Source organism: Fukomys damarensis, unplaced genomic scaffold, assembly GCF_012274545.1.
Source record: "Fukomys damarensis isolate Sample0158 unplaced genomic scaffold, DMR_v1.0_HiC HiC_scaffold_22, whole genome shotgun sequence".
NCBI lineage: Eukaryota > Metazoa > Chordata > Mammalia > Rodentia > Bathyergidae > Fukomys > Fukomys damarensis.
Genome location: NW_022900934.1, coordinates 10,010,987 through 10,025,408, shown reverse-complemented (window position 1 = coordinate 10,025,408; position 14,422 = coordinate 10,010,987). Strand labels below are relative to the sequence as shown.

The following is a 14,422-nucleotide window of genomic DNA, read 5'->3' as shown; positions in this document are numbered from 1 at the left end:
AAAAAAAAAAAAGAAATGTCTGCACAGCAAAGGGAATAAGCAACAGAGTAAAGAAACAAACTACAGAGTGGGAAAAAATTTTTCCAGCTACTCTTTGGACATGGGACTAATATCCAGAATATGTAAAAAACTCAAAAAATTAGCTGCCCCCCCAACACAAAAGATCCAATCAAAACATGGGCAACTGAATCGAACAGAAACTTCTCAGAAGAAGTACAAATGACCGACAAATTCAGGAAAAAAAATTCAACATCTCTGGCCATGGTATAAACGCAGATGAAGACAACACTGCATTTCCTCCTCCAGAAAGAACAGCCGTCAACAAGCAATCAAGCAGTAAGAAATGCTGGTGGAGATGGAAACCAGGGCAACCACAGTGGGAATCAACATGGTAACTCCTCTAAAAATAGAAATTTCATTCAAGCGATCTACTCTCCATGTAGGCATCTTCCCCAAAGATGCAGAGGCACCGTATTATAGGGATCCCTGCACGCTGTGTTCAAAGCAGCACAGCTCCTGATAGCTCCATCTCGGTGGTGGCAAACGGACTGCATAAAAAGTGTGGTATTACACAGAGGAGTCCTGCTCTGCCGTAAGGGTAACCCTGAGTCACCTGCAGGGAATGCACACACCTTGTGACATAAGGTTGAATGAGATAAATCAGACACACAAGTTTAAATATTCAATGGTTTCTCTTACGAGAAACCCAAAGTAATTTAAAGATCAAAATAAAAGAGATAATAGAAAATAGAACTTTTGCACTTAGGAAGAGGACTTGTGCTCTGCACTGAGCTACATTCCCAGCAAGGTACCTTTCAAACAACTACACTTTTTTGTTTTGGTTTTGGTTCTGGGTTGTGTTTTGTTTTGTTTTGTTTTCCCAAGACAGAGTCTTACTTTGTCATTCAAGCTGGCCCTGAACTCTCTATGTAGCCCTGGCTGGCGTGGAACTTGCAGCAATCCTCCTGCCTCAGCCTCCCAAGTGCTGGGATTACAGGTGTGTGCTTGCAACTGCACTTTTAAAAGCCAACCAATTAAAGGCAATATGATGAATGACATTTTATATACACTACAGATTAACTTTCTAAAAGTAAGTAATTTGTGATTTTGTTTTATATCAGAATATAGTGAACAGTTGTGGAACTAAAAACCTCAAATCAAGAGTGTCTCATGCAAAAGTTTCTAACACGAGTGTCTGTCAACGCCCAGTCAGTTCACCCTGGTCAGAAGGGAGCAGCACCTGCCCGCATCTGGGCAGGACACAAGCCCACACCGGGCTTCTTTCCCCGTGGGCCCCATCAGCAATGGGCTGTGTGAGCTGCCCCTTCCTGGCAGCCCGTCTGTGCCTAGGGGTGCAGGTGTTGAGTTCCCTGTGTAGAGCAGTCTCCTACCCGAGGAAGGAAGCTTGGACCAAGTTCTCTCTAGTGCCCAGACTCCAGCCGCACTTACGGGAAGAAAACCACCGCATTCCAAGGGACCTCTGCTGCCTATGCAGAAGGATCCCCACTCCCTTCTCGGCAGCATCTGACCACACAGCAGGCAGAGCACACAGTCACCCGCCCACCGGCCCTCAGCACCCGGCTCGCTCGCCTTCCTAAGGACTTCTGCACCCAGGCCACACCATAAGGATTTCATTTCTCACTGCTACCAAGAAAAAGCTTGTTTCTGTTTCTTCTGGGAGGGCTTAGCCTGGCGTGGTGGCGGAGATCTGTAATCCCAGCACTCAGAGGCTGAGGCAGGAGGACTGCCGTGATTTTTAGTCCAGCCTGAACTACACAGTGAGATGCTGTCTCAAAAATAAATAACTACACAAACACAATCCAGCGGATTCTCAGTCTGTTGGCTAAAGGGCGCTGTCTTCCTTAGGAGGTCGGTCACAGGGAAGACTTCCTGTCTTTAGCCTCTGAGGCTCTGAATACATAACACCGCCTACTCACCAGAGGGACCCAGTAGGTGTAGAGGGCGCCAAGCCGCATCTCGGGGACAAACTGGGAGCAGGCGAGAACTAAGAAATAGAGGTTGAAGAAGTACTTGAACTGGTTGAACAGCACCTGCAACGAAGACAGCAGAGAGGAGATGTCAGGGCTCGACTGACCCCAAGGCTTAGAAGGATCAGTGGAAGTGACATTAAAAACACTTCTAGAGGGGCCGGGGATTTAGCTCAGTGGTTCCGCCGCCTGCCTCGCAAGCTCAAGGTCCCGAGTCTGATACATGGTGCCAAAAAAAAAACACTTTTAGAGAAAGATGTGGTGGCCATGCCTGTAATCCAAGAGGCAGGAGGATCACTGTGAGCTTGAGGTCAGCCTGGGCTACACAGTGAGTGCAAGGCCAACCAGAACTACACAGCAAAACCCTGTCTCACAAATAAATAACAATAAAAACAAAGATTTCAAAATCACTTCTATATAATATAATTTATACACTGGATGTGGTGGTGCACACCTATAATCCCACCACTCAGGAGGCTGAGACAGGAGGTTCGCTGCAAGTTCAAGGCCAGTCTGGGCCACCTGGTGAGTTCAAGGCCTATCTCAAAAAACCAAAATGAAAGAGAGACAAGGAGAGAGAGATAGCAATTTGTACACTATTTTTCACACAAAGCTTAAATAGTTCCTTCCTTCCCTCCCTCCACCATCCCCCGTACTAGAGGTTGAACCCAGGACCTTTACACTGAGCTACATCTGCAGCCCTTTCTAAATTTTATATTTTAAGACAGGGTCTTACTAGGTTGTTAAATTATCCAGGCTGTGCTCAAGGATCCTCCTGCCTCAGCCTTCTCAGAGTGTCAGGATTACAGGTGTGCACCACCATACCCGGCTCATTCCATGTGTTATTTAGGAAAACACATGTGCAGTAAACCTATCATTAACAAAACTGAGTGATATATACATGGAAACTATAAACACCAAATTGAGAATAATTGTTACCGGGTGGGGGAAGGTGAGTAACCAAGTGAAAAGGGGCAGGCAGGGAATGTCAATTGTATTCAGTTTTTCTCTCTTCTTTTTTTCTTTGATACCAGGGAATTGAACTCAGGACCTTACACTTGCCAGGCAGGCACGGCACTGCTGAGCTACGTGCCCAGCTCAGTTATTTCTAAAGCAATACATTTTTTAAGTCCAGGGAGGCAATGTGAAAGCTTGTTTAGGAAGCAGTTTTAGTGGGAAGCAATGTCGTGTTGAGTCAAAAAAAGCAAAACGAACATTCATCTGCACAGCATGATCTTGCCATCACAAAGCACACCCTGGAGCAGAGATGGGAACCATACTGAGAGCTTCCTATGACACAGCGCACTGAGGCGCGCAGGCCACAGGTCCGCCACCAACACCCTAGACCCTGCCGAGGAGGCACTGGGTCCTGGCAGACTGCACAGGAACCCAGGCGGATGGCACAGAACCAGCCCTGGCCAATGACTGGCGAGAGGAAGGATCTTGGTTGTTGGAGACCAGGAGGATTCCAAGCCCTTCTGCCTCCAGCCCCTCTGTGCGGACTAAGTGGCCACACGCTGCCTGGGTGCCCCCGCCGGCCGGATGCTACTCCCGCCCCTACTCAGTAACTACGGCAAGGCCAGGAGACAGAGGAGGGGCCCGGTGTATACCAGACATCTGCGAGAGAGAGAAAACTTTTCTTCACTTCAGAGACAGGGATTTAGGCCAGCTGTGGTTTGTGGTAACTAACCATGAATAACGTCAAAATTTTCCTCCAAAAACATTCACATCAACTTTGCACTACACTAAAGTACACTAAAAATCTGTGCCTCGGGGACAACACTGCCATGTTCTTCTTATACTACAGCCAACTACGGCTGCTCTTCTGCAGTTAAACTGGTGCTTGCTGGGAGGCCATGCTGTACAAAAAGAGACAGTGTGTGTGTGTGTGTGTGTGTGTGTGTGTGTGTGTGGTCTCTCCAAGGAAAGGCCTGCCAAGTACACATCTAGGTCTTACACAAGCTACTGTAGGCGTGTTATGACTCCAGAAACATTTACTAAACTGTAAGTAGAAATTCTCTTTTTTGGGCTGGCTGTGGTGGGACACGCCTACAATCCCAGCACTCAGGAGGTGGAGGCAGGAGAATTGCTTGGAGTTGGAGGTCAGCCTGGGCTACACAGTGAGTTCAAGGCCAGCCTGACCTACACAGTGAGACTGTGTCTCAAAAAAAAACAAACAAACAACAACAACAACAAAAATTTCCTCTGCAGTGGGAGGATTAAGTTTTATCTTTTTCCCCCATTGGACTTTTATTTCCCAATTCTCCTGTATTGGGCACAGGTTACTGATGACGAGGGGAGAAGACGTAAGCACTGTGCTGTACTTTAAAGCTTCGGAGAAAATGCTTGATCCCAAAAATACCTTTCTCAAACTTAGGCTCAGTACACCGAATAAACGTGAGGTTATTCTCAGCAGGCAGTTGGGTATCCCAGCCTCACAGACAGCCGCCAGCCTTTCCCAGACTCTCAGGCCAGGGAGACAAATGCTCTGGGGCTAAGGTGGCCCGGAGAAGACACAGGAGTGTTCAGTCTTTGCTATAGGGACTCAGTCTCATAAGATTGGCCCTGGCCCAGAAATCTGTGGTGGGGAGCTGGGTGCTGTAATTCCAAAAACTCAGAAGGCTGAGGCAGGAGGATGGCAAGTTTGAGGCCAGCCTGGCCAATTCAGTGAGGCTGTGTCTCAACATAAAATAAAACGGGCTGGGGATGTAGCTCGATGGGAAAGCACTTGCCTAATATGTGAGGACCTGGGTTCCATCTCCAGTACCGAAGAAAAAGGCGTAGGGGTGGGGGGTGGGGGGGAGATTATGGGAAAAGACTGTGGGCACTGCACTTACCCCGGGAAGAAAGGTGAAGAAATTGTACTTCTGGTTGTTGATGACATTTCGAGGGTACCTCTGGTCCCTCTTCTCCGGGTGTCCCAACCACACCGTGCGAGGTCTGGGCTCCCCTCCACCACAGCATCGAAGCCACTCACAGCACCTGCGGGAAAGACAGGCCACACCGTCGAGGCCACGCCCACCACCCGGCCACGCCCACCCTACGGGCCACGCCCACCCTCCCTGCAGGCCCTGCCTGCCTCACCCAGTCTCCGCACAACGCTTTTTCTAGAGCCGCCTGTGTCAGGCCAACTGCTGTCCTTCAGTAAGGTGAAAAAACAGCAGAAGCTAAGAAGCAGTGGTGCAAATAAAAGATGCTTTGTTCCCAAACCCAAACTATTACTCCAAAGCAGAATTCCTTTAAAATAAGTAGATACACCTCAATAAGCACCATTATCAATTACTAAGTTTTGCAAAGGAGACAGGGAAGTGTAGAATCAAGCACGGGAGTTAGCTAAGGCTTGAGGAGCAGCCTCTGAAGACGGCAAGTCCACGCTGCGAGACCACTGCCACCCAGGCGGGAGCAAGAGGGCTCCTCTCCCCCGGCTCTCCTTTCTCACAGCGCACAGGCAGCGACACGGCGTCTCAGAGCCAGTCAGACCTGCAGCCGGGCCAGCATGGGCTGCAGGGACCCTGAGCCAGGCCCCACCGGGGCAGCAGCACCGACCCACGGCACCCGCTCCTCCAGGTCACCCTCACCCAAGGCAAGGGAGCCCTGGAGATGCAGAGGGACCTTGGGGGCAGCCTCACCTGCGCCAGGTGCCTGGGGAACCACGAGCTTGGGGGGGGGGTAATGGCAATGCCCCACCTGCTCCCCAGTGGGAGGGAGAACCTCCAGCCTGCCAGGCCCCAGATGCCACAAACTGAGGCGAAAGCCACCAGACACAAGCACAACTCACATAATCGCATCCACTGCTGTGCACCTCCTCTCCCTCTCCCCTGCGGCCAGTGGAGCGGAGCCCCGGGGCCCTCAGAGGCACAGAGCCGAGCCAGTCAGCAAGCTGCCTGCTCTTACGCTCAAAATTTCCATGATGAAACATGATGCTCTTCCTTAAAAATAGCATCCCCGTTCCAGTAAACGGCCCCGGGGAGTGCGCCCGGATGAAGACAGGAGCGCTCTGCTCCTCCTCACGCCCTCCTTTGCTAAGTTGTGCAGAGGCAGAAGAAACACACAGGCGACTCAGGAGTCCCCCCTGTCCCGCTCGTGTTCCTGGGTGCCAGCCTCCCACGCGGGGCTTCCGGGGCACTGCTGAAGCCACGTTACCAGAAGAGAGAGGTCAGGGGAGGGGGGTGATGACTACGCCTGACCCTCCAGCTCCTCCTGTAACGACCTGACCCTCAATGATCTGATCGCTCCATCGGTTGTGCGCCTCTAAAGGCATCCACAGAGCATGGGCCCTGCTCGTACACGATTCTGTTTCGGGTTACACTGCTCATTATTACCCCTCGGTGCCCTCCCGTGCCGAGGGACCAGGGTACCCGCCGCAGCCAGCACTGGGTTTGCAAAGGACTGGACATGAGCTTCTGTGCCCTGTGCTTCGGAGGGACACTGGTGAAACAAACAGGGGTCGCCCACAAAACGAAATCCCTGCCAGGCTTTGGAGACTGGGGTGGAGTCGTGAAACAGGGTCTGGCTATGTAGCCAGGCTGGCCTCAAACTGGAGGCCATCCTCCTGCCTCAGCCTCCCGAATGCTGGTGGGGTCATTGGCGTGAGCCACCATACCCAGCGAGACCTTGTTTTAAAAGAGGCTGGGGATGTCATTCTGGGTTTAATCCTGAGTACCACCAAAGAAACACAATGAAACAAGTTACCACAGCTTTTCTCCCCCATTCAGCAAACATCCCTGAGCACTCTGTGCCAGCTCCTCTAGGTAGGGCTCTGGCAGTAGACGTTGACAGACAAGCTCGCCCTCCCAGGATCTAGAGTCTACGAGAGAGACACTGTGCCCTACTTATTTTTTATTTTGAGATACGTATCACCAAGTTATTAAGTTGCCCAGGCTGGGCTGAAGCTTGTCAGCCTCCTGCCTCAGCCTCCCAGAGTACTGGGATTGTAGGTGAGCACCACCACGCGTGGCAGGTAATAAAATGTTTTAACACTGATTACAGTCATGGCTGCACAACCCTGTGAACATATAAAAACCGCTGAACTGTGAGTGTAGAGTAGGTGAATTATTATAATAAAACAACTATATTATTAGCAAAAAAGTAGAAACAGGTCAGATGTGACGGCACATGCCTACAATCTCAGCTGAGGCAGGAGGATCAAAAATTTGCTTGTTTTTGGTACCAGGGATCGAACTTGGGACCTTGGACTTGTGAAGCAGGCAGCAGAATCACTGAGCTAAATGCCCGGCCCAGGATCCCAAGTTTGAAGCCAGCCTGGGGAACTTAGTGAGACTCTGTCTCAAAAAAGAAAAAGAGCTGGGGACGAAGCTCACTAGTAGAGGCCCTGGATTCAATTTCCATTATCACATAACCAACAAATGAACGAATAAATGCTGGAAACAGGGAGATCATCAGGAGGCTGTTGCCTTGCCTCTAAGCAAGTAAAGAGGAAATCCAGACTGGGGTGGCGGCTCGGGGAGGGGTACAGATTCTCAGTACGCTGCAGATGGAGAGACGCACACTCTCTAGAAAACTGAAAATGAGAAATCCACTCTCCCACTCAAAGTGCACGACAATCCCGCGCATCCCCATTTCCGTGGTGGATAAACTGAGCCCTGGAGAAGTCAGTGACCTGCCAGGATCCACCATAATGCTGGTGTGTAGAGCCGACGGGACCTCAGAGCTCCCTGCCCTGCGCTGCCATTCACAGCCTCGGCTGCACAGTTACCCGTCTTCTGGTCCCTTCTCTTCTGTGAACTGGCAGACACTTTCGGTGCCACCCAGAGAAACCGAGGGCCCAGGCGGAGCGGCCCCCCACCCACCATCCCGGAAGGAGGCAGCCTGACTCCTTCACTCCCTTTACCTTCTCCCTCTGGGGGCACCCAAGGGAGGGAAAGGCTCTCGGGGCTTTCCTGTCCATGGCACAGTGGAAGTGCAGGAAACCGCTGCCCCAGCCTTCAGCCTGGGCACCTCACAGGGGTCCTCTCTGCAGGGAACCTGGCCCCCAGCTGCAGGCAGGCATCTGTGTCCCTCCTGTCTTGGAGATGCGCCTAATGGGGACTCGGTGTCCTACGAGCCCCAGACCGCCTGTGCACCGGCTGCCTCCTGCACCGTGGGTGGACCAGCTCCAGGCTGCAATCCGCAAACATTCCTGTCACCCAGGGACCCTTCCGAGCGCATCCCTCCAGGGTCCACCTGAGCCCTGGGCTGCCCCAGCCTTCCTCTGTCCTGTTCTCCTTTCTCTTAGCTGACCATCGGCTTCCTCCCACCTCCTTCCCACCAGGCTAGGCCGGGAGCAGCCCCACCCTGCAGCCCTGGGCCTGAAGAACACAGGATCCAGCCAAGCACAGCCCTCAGCCCTCTGGACAGAAGGGCCAAGGGGATCACTGGCCAGGAATCTGCTACAAACACCAGGAAATAAGTGCTCTTTAACCTGGGCTGGCTAGCAGCCACGGCACTCCCACAGGACAGACGCAGCCTAAAAACGGAGTTGACCAGCAGGAAGAACTCCCCCAGCCCAGCAGCACCTGCGGCCCCTAGAAGCCTCAGCCGTGAGGGTGAATACGGTGCTTTTGTTAGATTTGACTCTGCTCATGCCAATCTCAGGTGGACGTCTGATCACTACTACGGGGAAACCTTTCTAAGATTCCCGCCCCCCACATGGCCGACCACCCTCAAAGACAGGTTGCTGTAAGCAGCTCTGGGTCCAGCCAAGGTGCCAACAGCACCTAGGTGGGGAACCCCTGCTCCAGATTTAATTGACAACCTCTCTGGGTTACTCGAACTCACTCCACCTGCATACAGTGATTTGGAAAAACATTCTCGTGCCACTCCCGTAAATGCAAAGCACCTTCACTTGCCTAGGCTGAAGGGAAACGCAGAAACGGACACAGTGGGATGCAAACCACCGTCCTGGGTTCTGTGGCTGCCATGGCCCCTGGGACGGACTCCATCCTCCAGCACCCAGGGCGAAAAATGGGGCTGACAGCACTGAACTACTGAAGGGAAACAGAAAAAGGAAAGAAGTGTCTTGCTAAATGTCTCAGTGTGATTTAATTCCTGCCCGGGAACTAAAACTTGAAACTCTGCCACCTAAAGCCACTGCCTGCCCAGAGTTTTGGGGCATTCTTGTCCTGCAGAGAAATCTTGAGCGTGGTGGCAAACTTACTGCAAGCGACCACAACTTCCCACATCTGTCCAAACAGAAGAGGTGGCAGCCAGGCTCCCTACGCGCAACTGGAGCAAATGGATTTATACCTTCGGTTCTCCCCTCAGCGGCTTCTGCCTGATGGGCGGAGTCCACGCCCAGGAGGGAGGACCCAGAAGAGCAACCGCACCACAAGCACCACAAGGCGGTGCCGTGGTAGCTGCCACCTGTGTGTCAAGGACGCTGCTGTTGTCGCCTAAGAGCAGCCTGAACTGTGTGCCAGCTGCTGTGACAAAGAAACTGTGTCCCGCAGTCCAGACAGGTGGGGCAGATGGGCTACAAGACAGAATCCTTAAATACACACGCGCGCACACACACACACACACACACACACATACACATACACAGAACAGGAGAGAATCCTTAAGAATAAGAAACTGACAAAATTTCACAACAGATCAGGTAGACCAGGGTAAACTGTGCGCGTGTGTGTGTTAAACTGTGCGTGTGTGTGTGTCCATGTTGTCTTGTTTTTTTAATTTTGCCACACTGGGGATTAAACCCAGGGCCTCTGCACTGAATTCCACCCCCTAGACACCACCACCTTTTATATTTTATTAATTTATTTATTAGTGAGACAGGGTCTCACTAAGTCTCTAACTGCCCAGGCTGGGCTCAAACTTACAAGTCCCCTGCCTCAGCTTTCCAGAGTGCTAGGATTACAAGTAGGGCAAGGTTTTAAATCAAACAGACCTAGGCGCAAATCCCAGCCCAGATCCACACTGGCTGTGCAGCTTTGGGCTGCTCATTTCTTTTATGTTGTTGTTTGTCTTGATTTGGTTTTTGGAGACAGGGTCTCACTATGCAGTCCATGCTGGCTTTGCAGTGATCCTCCTTGTCTCAGCCTCCCAAGTGCTGGGATTACAGGTGTGCGCCACCACACCTGGCTGGGCTACTCATTTCTAATTCCTCCGTTTTCTATCTGTGAAATAACAATAGTGAGTGCTGCCTTGCTGAATGAATTAGGGCTTGTACTGGGGATCGAATGCAGGATCTTGAGCTTGCAAGGCAGGCAGCAGCATCCCTGAGCTAAATCCCCAGCCTGAGAATTAGAGCTTTTACATTGAAAGGGACTAAGTATCCTGCAGATTACAATCAATCAATGAATTGTCATTAGTGGATATTATTTCTTACAAACTATTTTCCCACATAAAAAATAAAACAAAGCAATTTTCTCATTTGTCAATAGCAACAATTATTCTACTAGGTTAAGCCAGACACAGTGGCACACACCTGTAATTCCAGCACTCTGGGAGGCTGAGGCAGGAAGATCACAAATTTGAGCCTTACCTGGGCAACTTAGCAGCTCAGCAAGGCCCCATCTCAAAATAAAAAACGAAAAGGTTAGAGGATGCAACTCAGTGGTTGAGGGTCTCCGGGTTCAACTCCCAATGCAACAACAACAAAAAATTATATATTCTAGCAATAATATAACTTATATTGCTTCTTGTTTATAGTACTTATGTAAGAAAAACCAAAGCAGATTTTCTTAACAGTTTCCCCCCAAAAAATTGAAGCTGTGACAGCAGAGTCTGCAGACCAAATGCATGCCAGCCTCAATCTGTCTGAATTGCAAAGGGAAGGCAAGTCCGGGGGAACAATGTTGCTAAAAACAGTACCTATGTAACAAGGAGTTGGTACACGGAAATGACTTCTGCTCCTACTCCCGCAGTCAGGATACTGCACTGAGAAAATGCCTGCTAGGGCTGGGGTGGGGCTCAGTCGAACAGCAGTTGCCTAGTATGTGCCAGGCCCTGAGTTCAATCTCTGGCACCCCAAAAAAGAAGGAAAAAGTCACACCAAACAACTCTGCTCTTCCCAAAGAGAAGAAACAAGGCCACTGCCCCCCACCCAGGGCCTGCAGGTTTTCCTGTCTGCATCTCTTGAGACCAGAACTGGGAAACTCAGACCTTCCAGGACCAGCAAGCAGCACCTAAAGAAAAGCTATGGGACAGGACATGTCACAGCCCCTACCAGGTCCATCCCCACACATGTGCAGCACAGCAGACTACCTGACCCTCAAGACACGCACAGAACAGATTCTCAAGAACAAACTGATCTGAGTGTAAACATTATACAAACTAAAACCACAGGGAGACACAGTCCACTTAGCTCACTTAAGCCTGGCATGGTCAGGAAGGACAAAAGCACCTGCACTGCTGGGAGGGGCCACAACCAGCTGTCAAGATCACAAAGGCACATTCACTTTGACCGTAATTCCCCACCAAGATACTCCATACATTCTAATGTGGGTACAAAGACTTACAGGTCATTCACTGTGATGTTTCTAATAATAGCAAACCATTAGAAATCACCTAAATGTCCATCAGTGTCAGACTGGTTAGACAAACTATGGTGCCTCTATTCACTGGCACACTACAAAGCCATTAGATATACAACTTAAAATTCAGACAAACCAGCACTCGGAAGACTGAGGCAGGAGGATCACTGTGAGTTCAAGGTCAGCCTGGGCTACATAGTGAGTTCAAGACCAGACTGAACTACATAGCCAGACCCTGTCTCAAAAAAAAGAGCTCAAATATTGCATGGTTTCTCTTACGTGCGAAATGCAAATACAGTGGACCCTTGACTTACAAACTCTGTCGGCTCCCAACGGAGGGTAGGTTGTAAGTCAATGCAGCTGAGATCTGGATGTTTTCCTGGGTACACACTATAGACAACAAGAGGGAGATGAATCTTCCACTAACCTAATTAACCCGAGTTGTTCATATGTCAGGCCAGTCTTAACTTGAGGGTCCACTGTAAAGAGCAGGATAGAAGACATAAATGGGAAACAGGGAGAAGTTCATATACTTCCCCAATTACAAATTCCACTGTCTTAGAAATATTTCAACATATGTCCATTTATACACTTACACTACTACTTTATCACATTTCACTGAAAGGAAAGATTCACGCTAATGACTCTTTTTTGTAAGACTCTTTTTGGCGTGTGTCATATTCTACTATGAAGCTAATGACATACAGCGTAGTAATAGTGTATTGCCCTATTATTTATGAAATTGTTTTATTTTTTTCATAAAACAAAAAAAAAGGGAAAGTTTCTACACACTGATGTGGAATGAGCTCAGAGTGCGCTGTGGGGGAAGCAGTTTACACTATGCAAGGTGCACTAACAACTGATTAAAAATGTGTGTGTGTGTGCGTGTGTGTGTACAGATATAGAGCACCTGTGGTTTTTAGGCAAATACTTCGAATTTCTCTAGAACTACTCAGAAGAAGGTGATAAAAGTAACTGCCTGGGAAAACGAAAAGTGTAAATAAGGTTCAAATTGTAATTGATGATGTGAAATAGGAAGAGAAGGGGTAAAGAAGTAGAGGAAGAGGAAAGGGTAGGGGCAAAGAAAGAAGGAAAAAGAAAAAAATATGAGAAAAGAGAAAAATGGAAACAAAGTCCTTGTAAATAGGGAGGGGTGGAGGACGTGAAGTGCGCGCAAGGGCGTGGGGAAAAAATGAGACCCAAGCAGGGCCTAGGGTTCAGCACAGCACCACACAGACACATAAAGACCAACCTCGCCCTGCTGCCCAAAGGGTGCACAGCTCTGCGTGGCAGCCGCAGATCTCTCCGTGACTCTCGGTCCGAGAGCAGATCCCATCCACCTGCAGATATCAGAGCCCATGGCTGATGATTAACTCCCCTGGGCCCTTTCCCTGCCCCTGGCACCTGGCTCTGTCCTACAAGAGCTCATGCAGTGCCCCTGGTTGTTCACAGGCTTAACAACATCCAGCCAGCCTCAGTCACACAGAAGGAGCCTACAAAATGCCAGGGAATGAGCAGCAGAATTCCACGCGAGGAAATCCGCGGACACCGAAACAAGCAAAAATGTGCATCAGTGCTTTCTGTGTGCCAAGCACCACGGGGAAGCCCTCCAGGTGGGAGAGACGCTGCACTCCGCCTGCTCCTGCCCACAGCCCCCAGTGCAAGCTTCCGTCCCACCCTCTGGTAAACGAGCAAACTCTCCAGGTCCCGGCAGCGGCAGAGGCAGAGCCATGCTGTGGGTGCACAGACTGACCCAGAGCCACCGTGGCTGGCCATGCCACCTTCTATGGATTGTGAGAGCCACTTCTGAACTGTGGCCAGCAACCTCGAGAGGGAAACCACGGATGAGGACACAGCAGGCACACCCCCAGGGTCCCCAGCACGGCCCCAGCTCAGCCGCTCTTCCCTCCAACCTCCTGATGGTGGCCATCAGTGTGCTTTCCGTGGTACATATATTAACTGACTTCACACATGAACTCACTTTATCCTGCCAACCACTGAGCAGCGCCATCATGCTCCTTTTGTGGTGAGAGGAACTCACTTGCCTGAGGTCACACAGCCAGGAAGCGACGGGGTGCAAACTTGACCCAAGACCATCTTGACCCCACACTCTTAACCCCTCAAGATTTTCCGGTGCCAACTCTTGCCTTGGGAGCCTACACTGGGAACTCTTTCCCTCCTCTGCTCCCGGGGGGTAAGCAGGTAACAGCCGCAGCTGCAGCACTGACCCATCCTGGGCAGGGTTTGGGCACTGAGACTGTGCTGGGAAGATCTCTGGGCAGCCCCCCAGGTGCTTGTGCAATGCCAGAGTTTCCACACCTGCTCCTGGAAAGGGCTTTGCTGAGGGGTCAAGGGCGAGTGCAGCTGAGGTGTGCAAGCCCCTAGTGGGGGGGATACCCCCAAGGGAGCACACTCAGCTCCACTAAGGGCCCTACAACCCCAGCTCTGCAGGGAAGCCACACGCTGCATCAGGCCCTCTGGCTATGAGAAACTGCTAGAAAGATTCCCTTTTATTCAACAAGCGCACTCTAAGCTGGCAGGCTCCCAAACACATCTCAAGTACCCACCAGACACGCGGCCAGGAGGAGCTCAGCTCACAGAACATCCCGAGGCATTTATGGCACAAAAAGCGGGGATGAGGACACAGCCCAAACACCTGCCCTTCCACGCTGGAGTCGAGGTTATCAGAAGGCAGCAACGGCAGAACCCTTCCGAAAGCCCCTCAGTGAAGTGCAGTCAGAGCCTTCAGTCCGTGCATCCATTTCTCCCAACGGCTGAGGAACACAGCCTAGAAGTCCTCAAGAGCTGGGGTTGGAGCTGAGTGGCAGGGCCTTGTTCCTGCCCGAAAATTCATTTCTTAAAAGTCTTCAAAAAATTATTCATCAGGGGGCCGGGGACTTAGCTCAGTGGTTCCACTACCTGCCTTGAAAGTGCAAGGTCCAGAGTTCTATCCCCAGT

At 50.7% G+C, this 14,422-nt stretch overlaps 1 protein-coding gene across 6 annotated transcripts in view; it reads right to left on the bottom strand.

Moving 5' to 3' along the window:
- The window catches only part of Atp9a (ATPase phospholipid transporting 9A (putative)), a 143,495-nt gene that overhangs the window by 100,449 nt on the left and 28,624 nt on the right, over window positions 1-14,422 (bottom strand). For 4 of the 6 annotated variants that reach the window (XM_033767138.1, XM_010618208.2, XM_010618207.3 and 1 more), the window contains exons 2-3: window positions 4,826-4,970; window positions 1,938-2,051 (exon numbers count right to left, since the gene is read on the bottom strand). In XM_033767138.1, the coding sequence (XP_033623029.1) occupies window positions 1,938-2,051; window positions 4,826-4,970 (259 nt within the window). Of the gene's footprint in view, window positions 1-1,937; window positions 2,052-4,825; window positions 4,971-5,244; window positions 5,305-5,766; window positions 5,792-14,422 lie in introns of those variants that run through there. The other 2 variants (XM_010618209.3, XM_033767139.1) reach the window with 2 other exon arrangements.